This window comes from Peromyscus leucopus, chromosome 7, assembly GCF_004664715.2.
Source record: "Peromyscus leucopus breed LL Stock chromosome 7, UCI_PerLeu_2.1, whole genome shotgun sequence".
Taxonomy (NCBI): domain Eukaryota; kingdom Metazoa; phylum Chordata; class Mammalia; order Rodentia; family Cricetidae; genus Peromyscus; species Peromyscus leucopus.
The window spans coordinates 72,644,119-72,666,775 of NC_051069.1; the positions used below are offsets into that span (position 1 = coordinate 72,644,119).

At 44.9% G+C, this 22,657-nt stretch overlaps 1 protein-coding gene and 1 long non-coding RNA gene across 2 annotated transcripts in view; one reads left to right on the forward strand and one right to left on the reverse strand.

Annotated features, from left to right (window-relative positions):
• The window catches only part of Sh3bgrl2 (SH3 domain binding glutamate rich protein like 2), a 59,816-nt gene that overhangs the window by 23,971 nt on the left and 13,188 nt on the right, over nt 1-22,657 (forward strand). The window contains exon 2 of the mRNA XM_028875483.2: nt 14,865-15,050. Within this exon, the coding sequence (XP_028731316.1) occupies nt 14,865-15,050 (186 nt within the window). The remainder of the gene's footprint in view (nt 1-14,864; nt 15,051-22,657) is intronic.
• Nucleotides 18,786-18,994, reverse strand: LOC114697276. The gene is made up of 2 exons (XR_003735138.2): nt 18,931-18,994; nt 18,786-18,897 (listed from the first exon to the last, which is right to left on the reverse strand). It is a non-coding gene; the product is annotated as an uncharacterized LOC114697276 (long non-coding RNA).

Below are 22,657 nucleotides of genomic sequence, written 5' to 3' on the forward strand. Positions count from 1 at the left end.
CTTACCACTGATCTAGGTCCCCAGCCCTTAGGGGTTGGTTGTTTGTTTGTTTGTTTGTTTGGTGTGTGTGTGTGTGTGTGTGTGTGTGTGTGTGTGTGTGTGTGTGTGTCTGTTTCATACATGTGCGTACACATACATGTGCAGGTCCATTTACTGAGGCCAAAGGAGGACCTTAGGTGAGCTCTTTCCTCTCTTTGCCCAATTCCCTGGAGGCAGGGTCTCTCACTGAACCGGAGTTTGCTGTTTAGGGCCAGGCTGGCGACCAGCAGGCTACAGTGATCCTCCTGCTTTGTCCACTACTGCTCTGGGGTGACAGGCATGTGCAGCCACGCCTAGCTAGTGTTGTTCCTGTGGGTCTGAACTCAGTTCCTCATGTCTGTGTGGTAAGGAGTCTTATCCACTGAGCCTCCTCCCCGGGAACACCTTCTACTTGCCTTCTCTTAGACGGTGAGACTTAGTGAGTGAGACTTAGATGGTGAGTCTGGACTGTGAATAACTGCCCATTCAAAACTGACTTATACATGTTAGAGCGTGGCGCTCTGTGTAGAGTATCCTTGCTCCTTGAGGTTGTAAACACTTTCTGTTTGGCACACAGTAACTTCATGGATGCCTGCAGCTATTTCTCACAGAAACAAAGGAGAGCATTTTTGTCTGTTTGTACTCTCTGTGAGAGGAAAAAATGTGATTTTAATTTCATCTTCGTTTCTAGATTGGCAGTAGCGTCAGATTGGTTGGCCTGTGCACAGACCGGAACTAGTCCTTGGGGCGCTTGTGTTGCGAAGACCCCGCCAGAGTTTGTGTACAGTTTGTTTTTCCTCTCTCTCCCTCAGCCACAGCCCTCCGCTACTTCTTCATTTCAAAGGAAAACAAAACTGGAGGTAGCAGTGGCTTCAAACACTGTAGAATGGGCAGCTACAGTTTTTAAAACGCAACGCGAGCTTCTAGACATAAGAGAGAAAATGTGACTCAGGTCAAGAGAAAAGTGTGGGGCTAGAGATTCAGCTCAGCGGTGGAACACTTGCCCGGCCCACTCAAGACCCTGCGTTTGCTCTCCAGCACACAGATAGGGAGAGAGCAAGAGTGAACGAGGTGGGTAGGAACAGTAACATCACCCAGGTGATGAAATTGAAAGGACTTTATTATTATTTGGGGGAGCCATGTGATGTTTCAGGACTGTACACTGGATGCTGTTCATTGAAAACCTATGTCCTCCAACGTCATCATTTTCTTCTGGTAAACAGCGCTGTTCCTCGTCGCCACCATGCAATGGAACGCTAGAACTTACTTCTGTTTTCTACCTAGGTACCCGTCACCCAGCCTCTCCCCATCCCTCTCACGTCAGTCTCCCAGGCTTCTGACAACCACTTTTCTGCCCCTGGCTTGTGTGCAGTCAGCGTTTTTAGAGTCCATGTTGAGTGGGACCATGTGGTTCTTGTTTTTCTGCTCTTTGCTTATTTCTCGTATCATAGTGACCCAACCCCCCTCACACACACACTGAGGCATGTTGTTGAGGTGACAGGATTCCGTCCCTTTTTGTGACACAGTTGTATTCTATGGTGTCTATAAACCACATTTGCATTATCCATTCACCGGCTAATGACTACTTTGTTAGAAATCAGAGTGGCGGGTTTGGGAGGGAGCGGGCATGAAATTACAAGCCACAACATGCTTTATTAGGGTAGAAAGCCTCCCAGACATGGGGACTCTGATGCAGACAGAGGTGGAAGCACAATTAGGAGGGACAGAGGATTGTGTCAGAGACACATGATGTGATGGAGCCTTAAAAGAGCAGCTTTTCTTTACTGCCTGGAACGAAGCTTCATTACGAGAGAGAGCATAAAGTAAGAGTAAGCAAGGCAGGCCCCACAGATAATAGACTGGGGGAGGGGGTGCTGGAAGGGAAAAAGAACACCTCAGGAAATCCTGGGAACACAGGGGATATTCCAGCATTTATGTTTTGGCAGGGTTCTGGTGGAAAGTTTCACACGACATCATTTAGTCTGACATATCCTATGCAACAAGGGCCAGGCATTGTGGAGGATTACACACTTACCTTATAGTTTCAAGGATGAGGTGCAGAGCCGAACCACAGTGCTGACCTTTAACTGTCAGAAAGAGAGAGAGGGAGCGTGTGCCCCAGCTTCAGGGAGTATGGCCTTATTTCTCTAGGCTGCCAAATCTGGTCTCTTAGAGTGACCGGCATCTTAAAGGGGCAGGCCCCTGGTCTAACACACTTAAGCTGTTTCCATTCCGTGGCTGTTGTGAGTTGTAGTGAATGGGCATGGCAGTGCATTCATCTCCTTGGTATATGATCTTATTTCCTTTGGATGTATACCCCACAGGGGAGATATACATGGTAATTTGATTTTTTATTGTTGACACCGTCTTCCATAGTGGGCGCACTGGCTCACATCCCGGTCATGAGTGTTAGAGGGTTTCCTTTTTGGCTCATTTCACCAATGTTTGGCTCTGGTCTTTTGTGTTTACTGTGGGCGACACTATTCCCTGGACTGTATAAAAAGGAGAAGTGGCATAGAACCAGTAATAGTGCTTTAGTTTGTGTATGTTGGTGCAGTATCCCACAGCTTCACTGTGTTTATCAGTTCTGATGAGTTTTCATCTTTTCAGTCACTTTCCCCCTCTTCTATTTACTTGGTCATACTGAGCATGCTTATTTTTATTCTATATCGTGATTTCAGTCTGATATGCTTGTGAGATCGCCCCCGTCCCCCATTCCTCGGTATTGCCCTCGTAACTCTGGTTAATGATGCCTTGTGCGTTTCTTGGACAAATTTACTAAAGTCTTGAGTATTATTCCTTGCTGCTGTCTCAAAGGTGATTGCATGGTGCTTTAGACTTTGCATCTTCACATGACATAAACTCTGGAATTCACATAATTTGACGGAATGGGGAAGTGGTTCTTAGCTTTTTTAAAGATATGGGTTCTAGTCCTGCCTCTGCTATCACTCACATACTGAGTTTTTTTTCTGGTAAGTTACATTAGTAGGCTCGTTGTCTTATTCTCTTGTCAGATGAGAGAGGTGATATGTGATGGAATGCTTTAGGATGAATGGCTGATTTCAGGGCTGTAGTCCAGGCCTTGGCAATTTCACAGTCATTGTTTCTGCAGATCCGCACCATTGTTTCTACAGATTCATCATGTGCAGAAGTGTAGGCAAAGCATTTAAGATCAAATGGGCCTAGCAGCTATAACCTGCTCTCCAGAATTTGAAGTCATGTATGTAGCAAGACCTGTGGCTTTTAGACAGTCACAGTGTGAATGGGGTTATAGGCCAAGGTTTCTGTGTCCTGCAGCCACTCTCAAGTAAACACTCTGAGGCTTATATTAGTTGTAAATGCTCAGCCGATAGCTCAGGCTTACTACTAACTAGCTATTACGACTTGAATTAACCCATTTCTATGAATCTACATTCCACCACATGGCTTGTGGCGCTACCTGTCCTCTAGCATGTCCTGCTACCTCTGTGGCTCCTGATGTCTCCTCTGACTCCACCCTCCTTCTTCCCATCATTCTCAGTTTGGCTTTCCCCTGGTTATCAGCCTGTCAGCTTTTTATTAACTAATGAGAGTAACACATATTCACAGTGTACAGAAGGATTATTCCACAGCATTTCCCCCTTTTGTCATTTCCCCCTTTTTGTCTAATTAAAAGCGAAGGTTTTAACTTTATCATCATAAGATTATGTATAACAAAATGTTATTAAGAATTACAGTTACAGTATCCAGTCTATTTGTATTTGACAAAATTAGAGAAAATACTCAATTATCTATCCTATCTTGGTGAGTCTAAAGTTTTACATTTAATTTATCTTTTATCATAACTAAGAAAAACTATAACTGTGACTATCTAGTCTTTAACTCTGTCAAAGATCCAGAAGGGTGAAATGTTACCTAATGACAGGGACATCTCACTGCCTGGATAGTCACCCAGAGTTCCTCTACAATGTTGGGGCATCCAACTCTAGCCTACAGGCCTAGCATATATGACAGACATTTCTGTGAAGCAGGGAATTTTGAAGGACCATCCTAACTTGTCTTGGCAAAGTCCAGCAATCACCTTTCTTGTGTCCTACTGGTCTAGTTTGAACAGTATATTGTCAGCAATTGAGGCAAGGGCAGTTCTTTGTCCACATGGCTAGTTTTTGCCATAAAGAAAACAAACTCCATATGGAGTTCCTTTGATGCCCATCATCTTTTCTAAAGTAGATTGATGCTGCCAGGAGCAGACATGTCTCACTGTTATGAAAAGTCTTAGATTATTAAACATATTAAATGTCATATTCTATAGGTCTTTGAAGTGTTTGAAGACAATCTGTCTATCTAAGTATATCTGTGTATGACCTTGAAAACATACCTGACATGACTATAAGTTTGACTATTATGGATGACTATTAATCTGTATTTCTTAATTATACATTACATTTTTATGTGAGCTGCATAAACATAATACCTTAAACAAGAATAAAAGTATATACACAGTATAACAAAATTAACTTTAAATTTGTGTCAATAAACCAAAATTCATACCAGTGTAAAATATTTTTAGATTAATAGTTGTTTTTTGGATTAAAGTAGATTCAATAATCTACCCTTTTATCCTAGCCTTTCTGTATCTCCCATTTTTCTTTTCAGAAAGAGATCCTTGAATCTAATCTCTTTGTTCACCTTTTTCCTGACCAATAACAACTTGTAACTAACCCTTCTTAAATGATGACAAATATCTATAACCAATCTTTTGGGAATGTGGGAGCAGTTTTTTAGACTACTTCTGCTGACTGGGGGCACTGGTAATCTTTGAGAGAACCTTGAGAAAATGAGGATAATTGTTAAGTCTTGGCTGTAGTATTTTGTGAGTCTAGATCATCTCAGTCAGCAACCTGGAAGCTGTTCTGGTTGCTAGATCACCTGGGCCATCATTTTCATTGATATCTGTTCCCCTTGTTCTGAAAATATATAAACTTACAAAGGTAACATACATATCTCTATTAGTACAAGCATAGATTGTACATTGTAAATAACTCAGTTAAAGATGATTTTTTTGTTATATGTTTGAGGAGGTAAAATATACATCACATGTCTTGTAGTTCTTTTAGGTTTATTTTTTTATGTTTCTAGCCAGGATTTTCAGGGGGTATTCCTTGATCAAACTTGATTTTCCTTAACCTGAAATGAATTCATAGTCTCTCATTACCTGTGGAAACAAAAGAATAACCTCTCCCCAAAGCAACATACCTTTTGACTTAAATTTTGAAGTCAAGATATTTTTAAAATATATAGTTTGGTTTATTTAGTAGCTTTTATAATCAAATGTCTTTTATCAGTTATCATTTGCTCATTAATAGTCAAAAAATCTGAAGACAACACAATAACATATAGGATCCAGACTCTGTGTATTTCTCATCTTTACATGGCTTATTTTTTTTTTACTCTATTGCTTTTTTAAGGACTTTTTCTACCCTTTTTCTTTGCTCCCTCAAGCCTACATATAGTTTTAAACACACTGTAACCCATTTAGAGGGTTTTTTTTTTCTGTCTAAATTTGTCTTTACTGCATATCTGTAACCTTTTCTGTCTGCATGAGCAAAACCCCTAAACCCTCCATGTAACGTGCTGCTTGAGCACTCAAGCCTGCAGGCAGCGACTGGAAGAAGCCTCTCTGTACTGTGGCCCGTGTGAGACACTGCAGGAATCAGCCATGTGGCTTAGCTCATGGTGTCCTGGCGGCCGGCTCTGTTTTGCAGGCGGCTGTCAGGAGACTCGTCTCTGCACTGCACCTGGCGTAAGACTGAGACTGAGACTAGGAAGCTGCGTTTGTCTCTGTCTTTGCACATTTAGAAGCTTTTTTTTTTTTTCAGGCTTTCTCAGGTTTTATGTTGCAATTATTGCAGAATGTTAGGGGACCATGTATAGAGGGAAGTTTTTGCACCCTGCAGCTGCTCTCAAACACTCTGAGGCTTATAAATGCTCAGCTGATAGCTTAGGCTTACTACTAACTAGCTCTTACAACTTAAATTAACCCATTTCTATTAATCTACATTCTGCCACATGGCTCATGGCTTTACCTGTCCTCCAGCATATCCTGCTCCCTCTGCAGTTCCTGATGTGTCCTCTGACTCCACCCTCCTTCTTCCCATCATTCTCAGTTTGGCTTTCCCACCTAACTTCCTGCCTGGCTACTGGCCTGTCAGCTTTTTATTAACCAGTGAGTGTAATGCATATTCACAGTGTACAGGATTATCCTACAGCATGGGGGTAGTGTGCTCTCATTCTTGAGCTGTTCAGAGGATGTCAGTGAAGAGTGTTCTGTGTTGGAGTAGCGCTGTATTAGAGGGGAGCGCTTCGTTGGGCATTGTAGGGAGAGTAGTCAATGCTGCGAAGGCAGGAGGGCATTTGAGGCAGAGGGGAGTGGAAAGGAAAAGGAATTCTAGGAGTAAGATGGGTATGAGAGAAGCCTTTACATGTAGAAGTCAGTTGGGACCAATACTTGATGAGGATCAGTTGTCAACCTCAGAACAGGAACTTCATCCCATCATCCAAGGAGGCCCTGGAAGGCTCTGGGCCAGTGAATTGATGTAGGAATGAAGTTTCTGTTTTGATTTGGTTTGGTTTGGCTTGGTTTTGTGTCTTTTCCAGGCTGGCCTTGAACTCAGAGATCTGTTTGCCTCTGTCTCCTATGTGGGAAGCTTTAAGATAACTTGCAATACGGTTATGAGGAGTCTCTCAGGAATGAGAGGCAGAGAGTGGACATGTGCAAGAGCAGTTGAGAGAGGCTTAAGAAAGAGTGACCTGAGGCCACAAGGGTTCAGGCAGCATCAGCAAGTGTATGTGGCACTTGACTGTTGCCCTGGGAGATGGGACGGTGACTCTTGCGGAGCTAGAACCCTCCCGCCTGAGAGCTAGGCTCTCAGTTCTCCCCACAGCATCAAGAACACAGGCCACAAGTACTTTCAGGACTGCAAAGATCAGGCTTGCCGCTGCCCCATTGGACAAAGAAAGTCACATGACCAAACCAGATTTAAGGCGAGAAAGACTCCACCTCAGGTGGGAGGAGCCATGGTTTTCATCATTTGTGTTGGATACAGAGGGAAGGTTTATGAACTTCTTGGTGTGGTTTTTTTTTGTTTTTGTTTTTTCCTACTGTAGTGTATTAACAAGTTTTTTCATTTCTCTTCGAAATTAATAAAAAACACTTTTAATACTGAAATAGTTGAAATGAAAAAAATATAGCTTACAATTCTTCTCTTCATTTATTTGTGAAATATAGCTGTGGAGTAAGTTGGGTTTTTTTATGACTACGTGGTAATGTTTGGATTAGAAAACAGGAGCTTTTCCAGCCCTCTCCGTGGACCCAAGGTGAAAGTTGTCCCGGGCTCTGTTTGGCAGCCTGTGTGCTGTGGCAGAGTTGGGAATCTTTACTCTTCTGTCGGCTTCTCTTTTAGTTTCTGTTCTCTGCTGCTTTTCCTCCTGGCTCTGCACCGTTACAGACACACACCAATGGGTGTGCTCCCAACTGTGGCCCGCTGTCCTGACTCCAACTGGAGATTCATAAAAAGGCCTTAATCAGCCAAGCATCCATCTCGGTCAGGGCACAGGAAGCTACGCGTTTGAACTGTGGAAGCAGGCGACATAAAGAACCGTTTCATCAAATACCTGCAGCCCTTGAAGGCATCCAGAAGTCCCTTGATGGTGTTGTACAAGGTCACATCTAGGGCAAAGGAAGCATGCTTGAATGAAAGAAACAGTCCAGCAGAGTCCTAACTGCATCACCCTCTTCTGTCCCCAGAGAACCCAGAGCAAAGGTCCTGCCTGGGCTTATCTCACACTTTAGGCAACTGAGGCTGGGAGAGAAGCCAAGGCATTTTCCTAAGACTCCCGCCCTGCAGGACTCTGATGATAAGCAGGCCAGTCTGTGCCTGCCCCATGACCCCCAGGTTTCTTCCCTGTCCTCTGTGTGTGCTCAATTTGTCTGTAATTAAACTCGCTCGCCCACGATTGTACATATTCGATCTCACTTTGAAAAACCAAAGCCACATCTCGTTGATTATGTCTCCTCATTTGCAAGTGAGTCCAAAGGCTCCATAGAGCCTCCTCAGCCATGCACACTTGGAATGTAAGCAAGAGGTGACGTGTCCGGAAGCCTATGGACCGACTGACTCCACAGGGCTGCTTAACCATACACATCATCTGGCACCCTCCCGGGGAAGAACTAGTCCTACAAGAGAGTGGAGGCAGGGAAGTTGATCTGGAGGCCACTGCCACAGACTAGGGTCTGAGCCCGAGTCAAGTGCAGTGTGACTTATTTAGCCTGTCTCCTGATCCACTCCCCAGAGGTTGCTGGGGCCGGTCAAAGCCACAAGCATCTTCACTTAGATTTCCACGGGTCACTGAGTGACCATGCCCTGTCAGCAAAGCCTGAAGCACAGGTCCAAACAGCGCACTGCTGAGGTGCCTGGGGGTGTGTCATTAACACCGAGGAGTGTATAACTGAAAGGGAAAGGTTTGCCATGCAGCGGTATTAGGAAGGTTGCTGTCAGTCATGTCTGAGGAGTTTGCTTCAGAGTCTAGAAGCGTTTGGGGAAGAGGTTAAGGGTAATCTAGTCAAGGGTACCAATGAGAAGCAGATAAAACAAAACAACACACTTGCGTGATTTTCAGTTAGTATCAATTTACAGATCCAGCAATTAGTAGGAAAAAAAAAAACAAGCACTTTTCTGTGTTAATATTCTGATCTGCCCCCTTGAAATCCCATCCCTTGGGGCCGCCCTGCATCCTGACATAGAAGCCTCTTCTTAAGGAAGAACCTTTCTCTCTCCATTCCCACAAGGTGTGCACACCTCAACCTCTCTTCTCTTTCCCTCTCTCTCTTTCTTCTCTCCCTCTTTCCTATCATCTCTTTGTCTCTCTAGTATAATAAACCATTTCCGTGGGCGGATGTAGTGTCTGGGTTGTGAATGTCCACCCACCACCCCACCGCCATGCCCGCATGGAGTGGGTCACCTGCCAGCCCACCGCTGCATCTGCCCAGCATGCCAGCATGTTTCCCTGCACATGCGGGATACCTTCGGGGTCCCCACGTAATATATTATAATATTATGTTCTTGTGTTTAAAAGAGTATTAGTAATAGAATTTAAACAGGAATGTTCTGTAGTTAAGACTGACTTCTTCAGTAACTGTCAGTCAGAAGCAGTGTGTTCTCTCTCATTCAAGGTCCAGATTGCTCTGAATCATTGCAGCTGTTTACAGTTAGGTAGAAGAGTCTAGATACACTGCTCTTAAATTCATGTAGCTCTAAAATTGGGAAATCGGAGTGTTTGAACCACGTTTCGTGGGGTTGACTTTCAGTTAAGTTAGATTGCTGTTTTGGTTTGAATAGCTTCTCCTCTGCACAGAGCCTGAGTAGGGGGATCTGCAGTCTTGAACTCCGTCATTCTCACCGAGACCCACCTGTGTGACCAGGTCCCTGCTTACAGATTCTGCACCATGGAGAGAGGTGAGAACAGCGGTGAGCAAACAGCGGAGAAAAGGCTAGTACGTGCAGGTTATGAAACACCCAGAGTGTGGCCAGAGAGGGTTGATGCCCGAGGAGCTAGTGCTGCTCCTGGGAGTGTTTGCTTCCAGCTGCCTGGGAAAACCCTGTGTGGTCATCAACAGATCTGCAGCGTGTGTCCACTGTGCGCATGGCATCATGTGACAGACGCACTGTGGACGGAACCGGCAAACCCGCCCGTCTTTCCGGTGTTTATAGTCCAGGTGGGGGGACAGATGTGCAGACATAAAACAAGTGCCAGCTGTGGAGAAACAAATGAAGGACTTGAAAGGGAGGAGGAAGCTCTAGAATGGCTGGTTAAAAACTCCAGTGGGTGAGGAGGGCTCACTGGGAAAGTGAACCAGAAATGTAAATTTATTTAATATTTTGATTTTTAGTTTTTTGAGACAGAGTCTCATTATGTAGTCTTGGCCATCCAAGACTTCTCTGTATAGACCAGACTGGCCTCAAATTTGCTACAATCGCCTTCTCTCTGTCACCCAGACTTACCTTATTGGGGGCTGATTTGTCGAATAAGGCAAGTTCAGGGTAAAGAAAAGCTTGGGGAGGCAGCTGGAAGATGTGAGGCTTTCTCCTTCATCATCCCAGCAGATGGTGTTTGTTTGCTGTATCTCCTGCTCACCATGTCAGCAGTTCTGCGAGGAAGAAGGCTCGACCCTCCTTTCTCACCCCCCGAGTGCTGGGCTGGTAGACACAGCGGCATCTGTCTCAGTTTGTGAGGCTTGCTGCTTTTGTCTCTCCGGTTCCGTCTCCAGAACTGTGTTGGGGATCCCTTCCTGCTCCAGAGATTCTGGGGAAAACTGGTTTCCGGCGCTGAGCCAGGGCAGTCTCAGTGGGACTGGTTATGGGTAAATAGCTATCATCAGCAGTGGCTTCTGAGCGTAAGTGAGGAAAAGCAAGTGTGAGCTGCATGTACCTTCCACCTGTGGATGAATTGACACAGAGGGAGTCACCTACTGTGGAGTCACCAACTGTGGTCCTACAGTTTGCCCCTCTAACATTTGCCCAGCAATGAAAAGAAAAAGATACTGCACGTAAGGTGTGTTTCGTCCCAGAAGATTCGAAACTTGGAGAGAACGGAGTGTTTCATGTGGAGGAAATGATCTCGGAATACTGTTTATGTTTGGATCCTGGTGTCCTGGGCAGTACATCCTGCTGTCACCTGGGGCCCACCCCTCAGGCTGGGTGTTCCCCGTGGCCCTGCCTCCCGAGCAAGCCTGGGCCCCACAGTTCCAGACTGCAGTCTGCAGCTTATAAACACCGGTGTGCTGTTACTCATCTTCCTTCCTGCATCCAGCGTCACAGACGTCCTCTGGGATACGTGGTCCCGTGGTTGCATTTCCCCTACCCTGTCCATCTGGTTAACTCACTGGAGTGTTGGCTGATCGTCTGTGGTCTCCCTCAACCCGGTTCTCCTTTCATGTTAGTGAAAGTAACCTGGAGGTCAATGACAAAATGCTTTGAGTTGTCTTCCTTCCTGTTAGCTGGGGAAACTTTACTGACCCAGCAGGCAGTTCTCTGTGTGACTCTAGTCTGTCCCCTGACGGTCTCTTAACTTTTTGAATAGTCACACAGGCTCCCACTTGGTTTTTAATCTCCAGTCCCTCTCATCTCCCACTTGTCTCCCTACTTGGTCCTTAATCTCCCTGCACTTCTTGTTAGTTTCTTACATGACCTTCAAGAGTTTTTCTTTTCAATATAACAAATATTTTCTTCATTGCTTTTGTTAAAAAAGAAGGGGAGGAGGAGGAGGAAGAGGAAGAAGAGCATGGTCTACACTTTCTGAAACCTATTGATCAGTCTTACAGATCTTTCCAGAATGGTGTTAAAGATTCATAACAGGATTGCTTCTGCTTTTATTCCTGTTTTGTTCTTAAGCTGCAGGGTATGAAATCTCTTTGAAGCACAGACGTGGCTGTGTCTCTATTTAAATCATTGACGCTAAATGGTGGCCGACATGTACAAGGAATACTATGGGGCGTTGAACCCTTTATGAACCTTGTGATTGATGAGTGTGTGGAGATGGCAACTAGTGGGTAACAGAATAGCATCGGCGAGGTGGTCATACGAGGAAACAGTATCATCATGTTAGAAGCCTTGGAAAGAGTCTACACAATGGCTGGTCAGCAGAGGAGTCCACATCCTTACCCTAAGGACTGTTTGATTGGGGTGCAGAATTGGGTCATGTACATTTTCATATGAAACTTTTTGCTAAATAAACTCTTACTATACTCAAAATAAAAAATACAGATGGTCTCTGTGCTGGTTAGTTTTATGTCAGCTTGACACATACCAGAGTCACCCTAGAAGAGGGAGCCTCAGCTGAGAAATGCCTACAAAAGATCAGGCTGTAGGCAAGCCTGTAGGGCGTTTTCTTAATTAGTAATTGGTGTGGGAGGACCCAGCCCATTGTGGGTGGGGCCACCCCTGGGTTCTGTAGGAAATCAGGGTTGATCAAGCTAGTAAACAACACCCCTCCATGGCCTCTGTATCAGTTCCTGCCTCCAGGTTCCTGCCCACTTGAGTTCTTGCCCTCACTGCTTTTGATGATCAACTGTTATATGGAACTATGAGTGAAATGAACCTTTTCCACCCCAAGTTGCTTTTGGTCACGGCGTTTTATCACAGCAATAGTAGCCCTAACTAAGACATTCTTATTCTCTACAGTACTGTGTCAGTCTTCACTGTTGTCTGGGAGAAACCTCCTTCATTTCTGATGTCTAGAGTTTTAGTGTTCTGAGTCATTTCACACAGCTTTGAGGTCTTGGCTCTAAAGAGGGAGGGTGTTGAGACCTAGACACTCTGAGACATTACTCATAGTCCTATAAACTGCTGTGGCCTTGTTGAAAGCAGGTTAGCATGGGTCCATTATGAGCCTGAAAACTATCTGTGCAGTTTGAAAGTTGAGTTTCATTCATAGTGCCTGTTGTGATCGCACATGCCAGTGGGGTGTGCTGAAGAGGTTGAGGCTGGAGGGATCAGAGTTTCACTCATAGGGCCTTTACCTGAAGCAGTATCAGGAGATGCACTGGGAGCATTTTTAAAGATACTATTGTAGTCTAACTAATGGTGTCCCCCTCAAATGTCTGCCTAATGTGACAGAATTAGGAGAAAGCTATTGGGAGGCAAGGAGTGAGTTTAGTGCCCTCAAGGATGAGGGAGCTGTCTTGTTTCTTCTACCAAGTGGCGTCATAGAAAAGGGTTCTGTCTGTGACCCAGGAAATGGGCACTGGCTGGATACCTGTTCCATAATACTTTGATCCTGGGCTTCTCAGCTTCCAGATTGATGAGAAATGAACTTCCCCCTTTTCCTAAGTCATCCAATCTGTGGAGTTTCGTTATAGCAACCATAACAAACAGACTGAGACAAGAGTTCGTTGTTCATTGCATGGTGCTGTTCCAGTAACAAAAGTTACAAATAGACCAAATAGCCAACAAGATAATATGCCTAAGTATGTTATGTGTACAGAATATAAAATGCTGCGGTGTTTATATTCTTGGACAGTAGTGTCCAGCCAAGGTGCTTCAGGTAGCATCTGTTGGCACTGAGTGTTGTGATGGCCTTCACAGAACATACTGAGATCATTGTGTGTTCAGAACCCAGGCTACAGTGAAGTCATTGACCTCATGGGTCAGTGCTGCCAGAAACATTTCAGGTTTATTATGTGTTGGGTTTTGAATTAATATTTGGCCCCTTGCATGTTCAAAATTTTACTGTTTTTTTGCCATCCCTATTCCCCCACCCACACAATCAGTTATGGGACCCCATATGAGGGTTTGGTCAGTTTTAACATGCTGGGCTCTATTCCTCTACTCTGGATTTTGGCATATGTCACCTGAGTTAGTAGAACTATAGACCATTGCTTTATGATCTCAAAACATGGGCCTTTTTATAGTCAAGAATATAAATAATCAGGTATACTTGAGTGTACCTGCCCAGAAATGTGCATGGTCCCTCGGGGCAGAGGGAGGGTTACAAAAGAAGGCTATAAGGCAGGAGGATGGCAGTGAGTGTTTTAGTAGCATGCACATCAGACCTTGATCAGACACTGGGGAACTACTCTTAATTGGAAGACGCAAGCAATAAAATCATCTTAGTTTTCAAGCAGCATGAGTAAATTATCCTCCTTTGAGTTGAAGTTTCAGACCAATATAAGCACATTTCTGAAATGATGTATCCAGTGTGAGGGAAGAAAGTCACCCTTTTCAGAAATGAAAGATGGCTCCATTGAAGAATCCGAGAAGTCATTATCTTTTGGATTTATAACACACCACACAGTAATTCTCAAATCCACGCACCTGAGCTTAGTGATGAGCTATTTTGCGGGCATTTTTTCTGTGTCTGTATAACCTCACCATCCTGTTCGCATTTATGGACCCAGTGATGGAGCTGTTTGCTTACAGCATAGTCCAGATTTCCAACCTCAGAGTCATACACTACCAGTGATTTCTAAGGGGCATTTGGGGGATGGAGGTGGAGGAAATCTGTGTGAGGGTTTGTTCTTCAAGCTTTTAGGCTGTTCATTCCTTACATTTTAAAAGAGGTATCTTCTCCAGTCACTTAGAAAAGGCAACCATATTTTATATTTAACATGCTGTGTTTAAGACATTGAGTACTGGTGTTCCATGTAAATTAGTGGGTGCGTACCATTACATTGAGAAGGTTGCTCACATTTGAAGACATCCTGCTGCTACTGAAACTGCTGAGGAGCACACCTGACCCCTAGTGACTGGAGAGGGAACCGTGAGGGTCGGAGGAATAGAAAGGGTTAAGACTGAAAGATGCTTGTGGTTTAGTCTCACCTAGAAGTGAAGAACAGCGTTTCCTCTTGCAAACCAAACTGATGAAAGATTCTTTCTGGGTCATGATTATAGCTGTGGAATATCTGAGAGGAATAAAAATGCTGCTCTCCTCAGTCACCAAAGTGTTCATCTCAGATGGGGTAGACATGGCTTACAAATGACCTCAGCAGAGGGAGCTTTACTGGTTATAAATGTCAGCTTCTAGCAGCAGGAGATGAAGAGTGGCTGTGGCCTGCTGGGAACTAAGTGGGTGTCTCATCTCACCTGCCACCACGTCCTCTGTCCTTGTGGGCAGTCAGAGTTGAGTGTCAGCCTTCTGGAGTGTCTGAGTGCAGGAATCACTGCACTGGAGCTGGCTCAGTCCTGACCTAGATGTACAGTGAGGGAGCTGTGTACATCCCTTCTGACTATGGGCAATCTGGAATAGTTTAATCTGCAAATGCATACTTACTGCCGTCAGGTAAACATTTCTCTTGCTTATCTCCCCTCTAGATCAAGAAGAAGCAGCAGGATGTGGTTAGATTTCTGGAAGCCAACAAGATAGAGTTCGAGGAGGTGGACATCACCATGTCAGAAGAACAGAGGCAGTGGATGTACAAAAACATCCCCCCTGAGAAGAAGCCTTCACAGGGCAACCCTCTGCCACCTCAGATATTTAACGGCGACCGATACTGTGGAGTAAGTGGCTGGACTGTTCCCACACTGTGTCCCTTTGTGACCCGTAGCATGATAACCCGGAGTTTGCATCCTGTAAAGGCGGTAACTTCATGCAGTACCTGTTCGGTGTCATTGACCTAGCAGAGGGGAAGCTCAGAGCAGTCAGGAATTCTGCATCACGGACGGGGGGTTGCTGGAGAATTGTGTGGTGTGTAACCGAGGTCAAGGGTGTCTCTCAGTCATCCATCCTGTCCCTTTCTTTGCTCTGGGAGGGAAGTGGAGAGTGTGTGTTTACCGTGTTCTGACTTTTCAAGCACGTCTCTTCATTAAAGCATTTTTGGGCCAGATTGAAGAGGTAATTATTCTTGAATCATTATTCCCCACGGATAGCTGATTAGAAAACAGAGTTCATATTCAAAAAAGATTATCAGCAGAGGGATTACTGTGAGTATTTAAAATCTGTCTTGGTGCCTTCCTGCTGGGTAGTATATGGGAAAACAAAGCCAGTTTTGTCTAGTCGTCCACTTAGCTTATTTCTTAGGTTAGGACAATCTGAGAAACTTCTTCCTACTGAGTAGGTTGGGGTTTGGCTTTTACCACAGCTTTAAACTCCATACACACGTGTCTATTTTGGGATGCAGTTCTTTTTAGGAGCTGCAGTGCCTGGGTGTTGCCCATGCTGATGCTCTTAAGTAGCTGGGTTGTCATTAGGGTGGAGAGAGGAGTAATACTCTGTTTGGTGGCTGTAGAGGCGTAGAAGAGGGGGGAATCGGAACGTAGGCCCTCGAAACACCTGTGCACAGGCATCTCAGTAGTGATGAGCCGAGTCCTGCGCCCATGACGCTTGTCTGCCTGGTGTTGTCCATGGCATCTGTTTATCATCACCTTAAACCTCAGTTTTCTGATCCTTAGACTCGTTACATCCCGGACTCCCGATCTTGTCCACCTCCCAGGTGGTGGGATTGCAGGGGTGTGCCACCAGTCCCAGCTTTTCAAGTTTAGTACCAGGAGCCACCCCCTCACCTGCAGCTGCGCCACCACAGAGCTACCCACCAGCTCTGGTGGGCTGCTCTTTGCGCAAGGGTTGGGACTGTTTGCAAAGCTCTTCTTACATAAGTTACCCCGTGGAGATAAAGGCTGGGAGATTCTGTTAGAACATCAAGAGTTTGTACTTTGTTGGGGAAATGCAGAAAAACAGAGGGTGCACACAGTTCCTGATGGCCAGTGTTTATACTCCGTGGGGCTTGATGACCGAGCTGAGGGATTAGCCTTTGAAAAGCTTGTGAACTGCAGCTCAGAATAAAGCTGCAAGGATTGGGTCAGCCCAAAAGGAACTTCAGGTTAGGACATGAATTTAAAATCACTGTGACTAGGCTCAAGTTCGTCTTGACTAATCAAAATGAAGACTACTTAATTGACTCATTTTTTGTCAATAGGAAATGTTTGCCTTCTCCTGTAGTGTAAAAACCTGTGCCTCGGGATCGACTAATTCTCAGAAAACTTTCCTTATCTGGCTGCTCTCCAAATGTTTCCCTGTGAAAAGCTGTCAAGATCCTTGAAGTGATGCCTGGTTGGGGAGAGTCAGGGTGATGTGACGGATGAGGCAAAACCTCGTAACCCAGTTGGTTTAGCGTCGGAAGCATTGGTTGTGTGACAGGTGGCAGGGAAATGCTGTGGGGAAGTGGGTCCTTCCCGTGGACAGTTCCGGAAGCCTTGCAGCTTGCCGTACATCTCATTTGTGGAGCTACCTTTCAGGTGTAAAGGTCCAATCGTATCTGGCTGTAGTGGATCAGATGGGCAGAGACCATCGAACAGTGACCATGGCCCCTTTCTCCTGCTATAAGCTTGGCCATGGGAACATGCTGTAGAGCTTTTCAGTCCAGACGGTAAGCTGGCCATCACCAGTTGTATACAGTCCACTTTTCATCACCCATCACAGTCCAGCTGAGGAACGGCTTGCTGTCATTTCACAGAGTAACAGAGGACAGTGGATCAAAATGGCTGGTTTGGGTCGGGTCATGAGGTACCCACTCAGCAGGCCTTTTTACCTTTCCTGTTTGCTTCAGTGCCAAGTGGCCACCAGTGGTCCGCACGACCTCTCTGTGACGATAAGAGGACCGGCTTTAGCGGCCACTCATGACTTGTCGTCGTCGACTGCCCTGACCACACTGTGCTCCCCATCTCCAAGCTCTGCCCGCCTTGACAGTGCTTATCGAAATTTCACTTGACTGTGTGTTCCTCAGCAGTCCCTAGACAAATGTGTTGTTATGCTGAGAGTTGTCCCTACTCCTCAGCCATCCATTTTGATCTCAAATGAGAAATCGCCTGAATTTGCTTTTTGTCTATGTGATACATGTAAAATAGACATCCGGTAGTAAATCATCAGCAAAGGAGAGGAAGAGGGAAATGGACATTCGAGTTATGTATCACATAGCCGTATTTATTTAAGAATGTGTTCCAGTGTCCAATCACAGATTGCAGTAATACAGAAACTGTAGTGATTTTTGCAGCAGCCCAATAAAATAGTACGTCAGAAAGCCTAACACAGACGCCCGCGCTGTCTTTCCCTGGGACGCTGCTGGTATGAAAAGCCTTTGTTTTGTTTTTGTGACGTCATTCCTAGGCACAGAGTTCTAGGTGGGGAAGCACTGTGACTGTTGCTTCATGATCATCTGGTCTCCAGGGACACAGCTCAGATGTCAGCTGCCATTTCTGGGGCCCCCGGGGTGTCTGTCAGTCTCTGCTGTGCCAAATTTGAAGGTTTGCTGCACGCATGTGCAGTTCGAGGTTGCTTGGTGAGTCACCAGTGAATGAAGTCTTTCCTACAGGTCATTGTTGAGTGCTCAAGGAACTGTAAGTGTGACTTACATTCTCTTCCGGTATTTTCTTTGAAAGCTTTCTCCTTGCTACCGTTTTTCCTGAGCGTCCGTTCACTCCGGCCTTGGTTTTGTAGGTTTTTTTTTGTTTTGTTTTTGTTTTATCTTTTCCTTCTGTTGTCTTTGACTTTTTGTCCCCTGACCATGGCCCTTCACAGTAGCCGGGGGGTCCACTGACGTGGCCTGGACGTTCTGGCTCACTTCTGCAGGTGCTGCCATTGCACACTGATCCGTCGCTGTTCTCTGCCGACACATCTGTCACCACCTCCCCATTCATTGGCTGCCTGTGTTGAGGTTTGGGCTGTTGATGCTCTGAGCTGTGTCAAAAATGAGCTTCTGTTTCTGGTTTTAAACTCCTTGTTTTGTTGACCTTTTTCGAGAAGAGAGGTGGGTAACATTGCTACCGTCAATGGTATAACGGTCTGCATTGGGTTTGGGACAGGGGTCTGTGCTGGGTGAATAAAAGACTGTGATGTTGTAAAATAAGGTTAACTTTATTCTTCTTTTTACCTCTTTCTGACATCTAAGCCTTTGCTCCACAGAGTGTGTGGGACTTCTTCGGGTAGGCTGTGTGGGAGCTGGCTTTCATATTGATTAAACTGTGTCAGATCAATGGCCGCTGTTCTGCCTCGGCAGCCAAGGTCCCAGGTGGAGGGGGTAGCAGCTGCTGCCTGGTGTCCTGTCATCTGCCTGCAGGGGCCAGGAGTGTTCAAGATGATGTCCTGCTCTTACCAAGGTCAGATAATGACGAATTCACAGAGCATCAGAGAGGCAGCTGACAGTGGGCTTCATCTCTGTACCTGCGTTTAGACACCTTGGTTCCCAGTGGTGGTTTATGAGAGTCTCATCTGGTTGGCTAACTGTGGGCAATGTCATATTGTAAGTGACAGGATCTCGACAGTCTGCAAGAACCTGTTCTACCCAAGATTTCCTGGAAATGTCCTCTCCAAGATTTCCTGGAGATGTCCACTTAGTTTTAGTCTGGATGAAACCTAGAGCAAACACCTGCTAAGCTCCTTGGTAACCAGTGTGGGTTACCAAGACACGTGCTCCCCTCTGTATAGGATGTGAATGTCCTGTCTCCTGGGAGTTCCCAGCTGCTTGAACAGGCTCCCACAACAGTCACTCCCTCCTGGAATTGGGGGAATGATGGAGAAACATGGGAACTGTTGAAGGCTCATTACAGTGGTACCTGTGCAGGAAGGTTGGGGCCTGGCTTAGCTAGGGCTCTTATAGCTGAACCTAGGGTGTGGCCTGAAGATGTTCTTGCCTGCTGAGGCAACAAGAATTCCTCCTGGTTTTTAAACTATTTCTCCAGCTGTGATGGATTATTTTTTTTTTTTTTCTCAGCTGGTGTTACACCTCCCTAAATTCCTCCCAGCAGCCAGCATCCTTGTCAGGTATTTGCAACCAAGATTCCAAACTGGTGTAGCTCCGTTAACCAGCCTGATTCACTGCATCATTTCACTGTGAGGCAGGAATCTGGTGATGGGGCCTGGCCCTCCTGAACCTCTCGACCTCTTTTGATATGTTTTAATGTCTGGTTTGGATTCTGAAACATTTAGACCTCACGTTAGAGGTTTTAAGCCTTTTTCTCTTTCTGAACGGACATGGAATGCACTATAAGTGAACGTGCCTCTCTACAGAAGGAAAATACTCCCCTTTCATTCATCACCTTCCTCCCCATCAGCACACAGATGCTTTAGATCATCACATATGTTTATTTCTTGTTAAAAGCTTTTGTGTGTGTGTGTGGTGCAACACATAAAATTTACCGCCTCAGCCATTTTAAGGTGTGCAGTTCATTATTGAATTTACTCACATTGTCGTGAACTAGATCCTGGGATGTTGTGCCTTGCAGAATTGGACTTTTAAATCTCCTAGGCAGCAACTTCTCTTTGCACCCTCATCTGGGCCTGGTAACTGCCATTCTTCTATAGCTATGAATTTGACTGTGTTGGAAAACTTACGTAAGTAGGCTTATACAACGTTTGTCTTCATGTGACTGGCTTCTTTCACTTAGTGTAATATCCTCAAAGTTCATCCATGTTGTGCTAATCTCTCTAAAGGCTGCATAGCATTAAGTTTATGTCACACATTTTATTCATCTATCAGGAGTCTTTGGGTTGCTTCTGCTCCTGTGCCATTTTGAATAGGGCTGCTGTGAGCACAAGCTCTCACATGTTCTTTTGAGATTCTGCTTTCAGCTGATTTGGTTTATAACTGGAAGTGGTGTTGCTAGATTGTATGGTAGCTTTGGATTTCTTTGTTTATTTATTTTAGGGACTAGCCAAAGAACCTCCTTTCATACTTGTTACACCAACAGTGCCAGAAAGTTCCAGCTTTTCCATATTGTTGCCAACATGTCTTATTTTCAGTGTGTGTGTGTGTGTGTGTATGTGTGTGTGTGTGTTAATTTTGAATAGTCTCGTGGGTGTGTGGTGATACCTCACTGTGGATTTGATTTTCATAACCGATGAATAATTTGTTGACTGTTGATGTTGTTCATGCTCTCTATTGGCAGATTCTCTTTTGAGGAATATCTGCTCAATGTCTTTTCCTGACTTTCAGTTATTACTAGATTTTGTTGTTGAGTTGGTGGTGTTTTATATATATTCTGGATCACGATCCTTCATCATACCTGATCTGGTGTTTTCTTTGCCTTTTCACGTTGTTGATTGTGCTCTTCAGTGAATGAAAGTTTTCCAATTTGATGTACCAATTGGCTGTTTTTTGAATCTGTCATCTGTACGTATGTATAGCTCCACCCAGGGCTTTCCTACAGTGGCCATAAAGTTTGGGGTCATAGGTTTAATTAGGCCTTTAATGTTCTGAGCTAATTTTTGCCTGTACTGGAAGGTTGGGGTCTAATTTTATTTTTGTTGCACAAGGACACCCAGTCTTTCCAGTGCTGTTATTTCGGAGACCATCCTATCTCTACTGAGTGGCATGTGTCTGTCACTAGAGCATATATTCAAGGTTTCTTTTTTCTTTCAGCCAATGTTGTACTGTTTTGATTACTATAGCTTTACAAAATAGTTTGTTTAGGAAGTATCTTTTTCTAAATGTGTTGGCTGTTTGGGCTCCTTTCACATTCCTGAGGGACTTAGGGTTTTCTTCCTTCCTTCCTTCCTTCCTTCCTTCCTTCCTTCCTTCCTTCCCTCCCTCCCTCCCTCCCTCCCTCCTCCCTCCCTCCATCCTTCCATCCTTCCTTCCTTTCTTTCTGTTTCTAGGGAGAAAAAAAGCTATTCTTGGGATTTTAGTGGGGGTTTTACCGTGTTGGTAGTTTGCAATGGGTGGTATTCACACCTTAACAAAATTAAGTGTTCCAGTCTATGGGTGCAGGATTTACAGTTATTATGTTGTAGTTTTCAGTGTACAAGGCTTCATCTTCCAGGTTAGGTTCATTAGGAAACACACTGTATTCTTCTGAGGCTGTTCCCAGCCTTCTTTTCCAGCCTTCCATTTTTGCTATGTACAAATGTAGCTGACTATTTCTGTGTGCACACGAAGCTGGCTATTACTGTGTGCACATGCAAGCTGACTGCCAGTGTGTGCAAATGCAGCTGACTGTTCCTGTGTAGAAATGCAGCTGACCTTTTTGTACTGGTTTTGTATCATGTGACTTTGTGGAATTCATTTTTAGTTTTCCTGTTTTAAAAAAAAATGTAGCACTTAGAAATTCACATAGGATTAAAATTACAATAATCAGTTTGTGGATTAACCATCAAGGAATAGGACACATAGTCCACACTATTCATTGGTCAAGCCGCATTCATACAGGTCTGGCTGCGGATGCCGTTGTTCAGTCAGGTATTGGTTGACAGTGCGGATATGGAGTGGGTATAAAATACTGCTAGTTACCGAAGAGTAAAGTCCTTTCTTCAGGTCAGGTCTTAACAACACAGGACAGCCCGCCTGAGATACAGATGGTCATGGTCTTAAATGAAAGATAAGCTGGCCTTTCCCATTAGACAGTTTAAAGGTTATTAATGTTTAAAAACTGTTGACTTTTTTTTTTACACTCTTTTAGATGGTATTTATAATGTCAAACATGTGCCTACGTGTTGGCGCATTGCTATCTGATCAGGGATGATAAGCTATTTTCCAGTTTGTTTCAGGAGTGAGTGACCTGGAGCCTGCTGTGGCCTCCTTTCCATATTGCCCTGGCGACTGGGGCCAGGTGACTATTACCTGAGGTTGCTTGAGCCTGGCTTGGCTATTTTTCTGGCTATTTTCAGAAAGTGTAACTGTCCAGCAGTGGATGTGGGTGTTATTCCTCACCTCCCTTTTCTTCCCTGTAAAAGGAGGTGAGCTTGTACTGACTTCAGCGGAGCGCACTCAACGTCTGTCTGCAGCTGCAGTGGGTCTCGAGTCCGTGTCTCTGCAAGATCAGGCTGCATTTCCATCTTAGAAAGCTCAAAGCCGGCCGGACAGTGGTGGCGCACGCCTTTAATCCCAGCACTCGGGAGGCAGAGGCAGGCGGATCTCTGTGAGTTCAAGGCCAGCCTGGGCTACTAAGTGAGTCCCAGGAAAGGCGCAAAGCTACACAGAGAAACCCTGTCTCGAAAAACAAACAAAAAAAAAAAAAAAAAAAAAAAAAAGAAAGAAAGAAAGCTCAAAGCCAAATGCATTTAAAAGCAAGTTTACTGAGCCTGCCTGTAAACTTTTACAGCAAAATCCATTAAAATTGCCACCGTTTAGAAGAAGCTCACCTACCTCACACACATTTTCCTGGGAAACTTTATATTA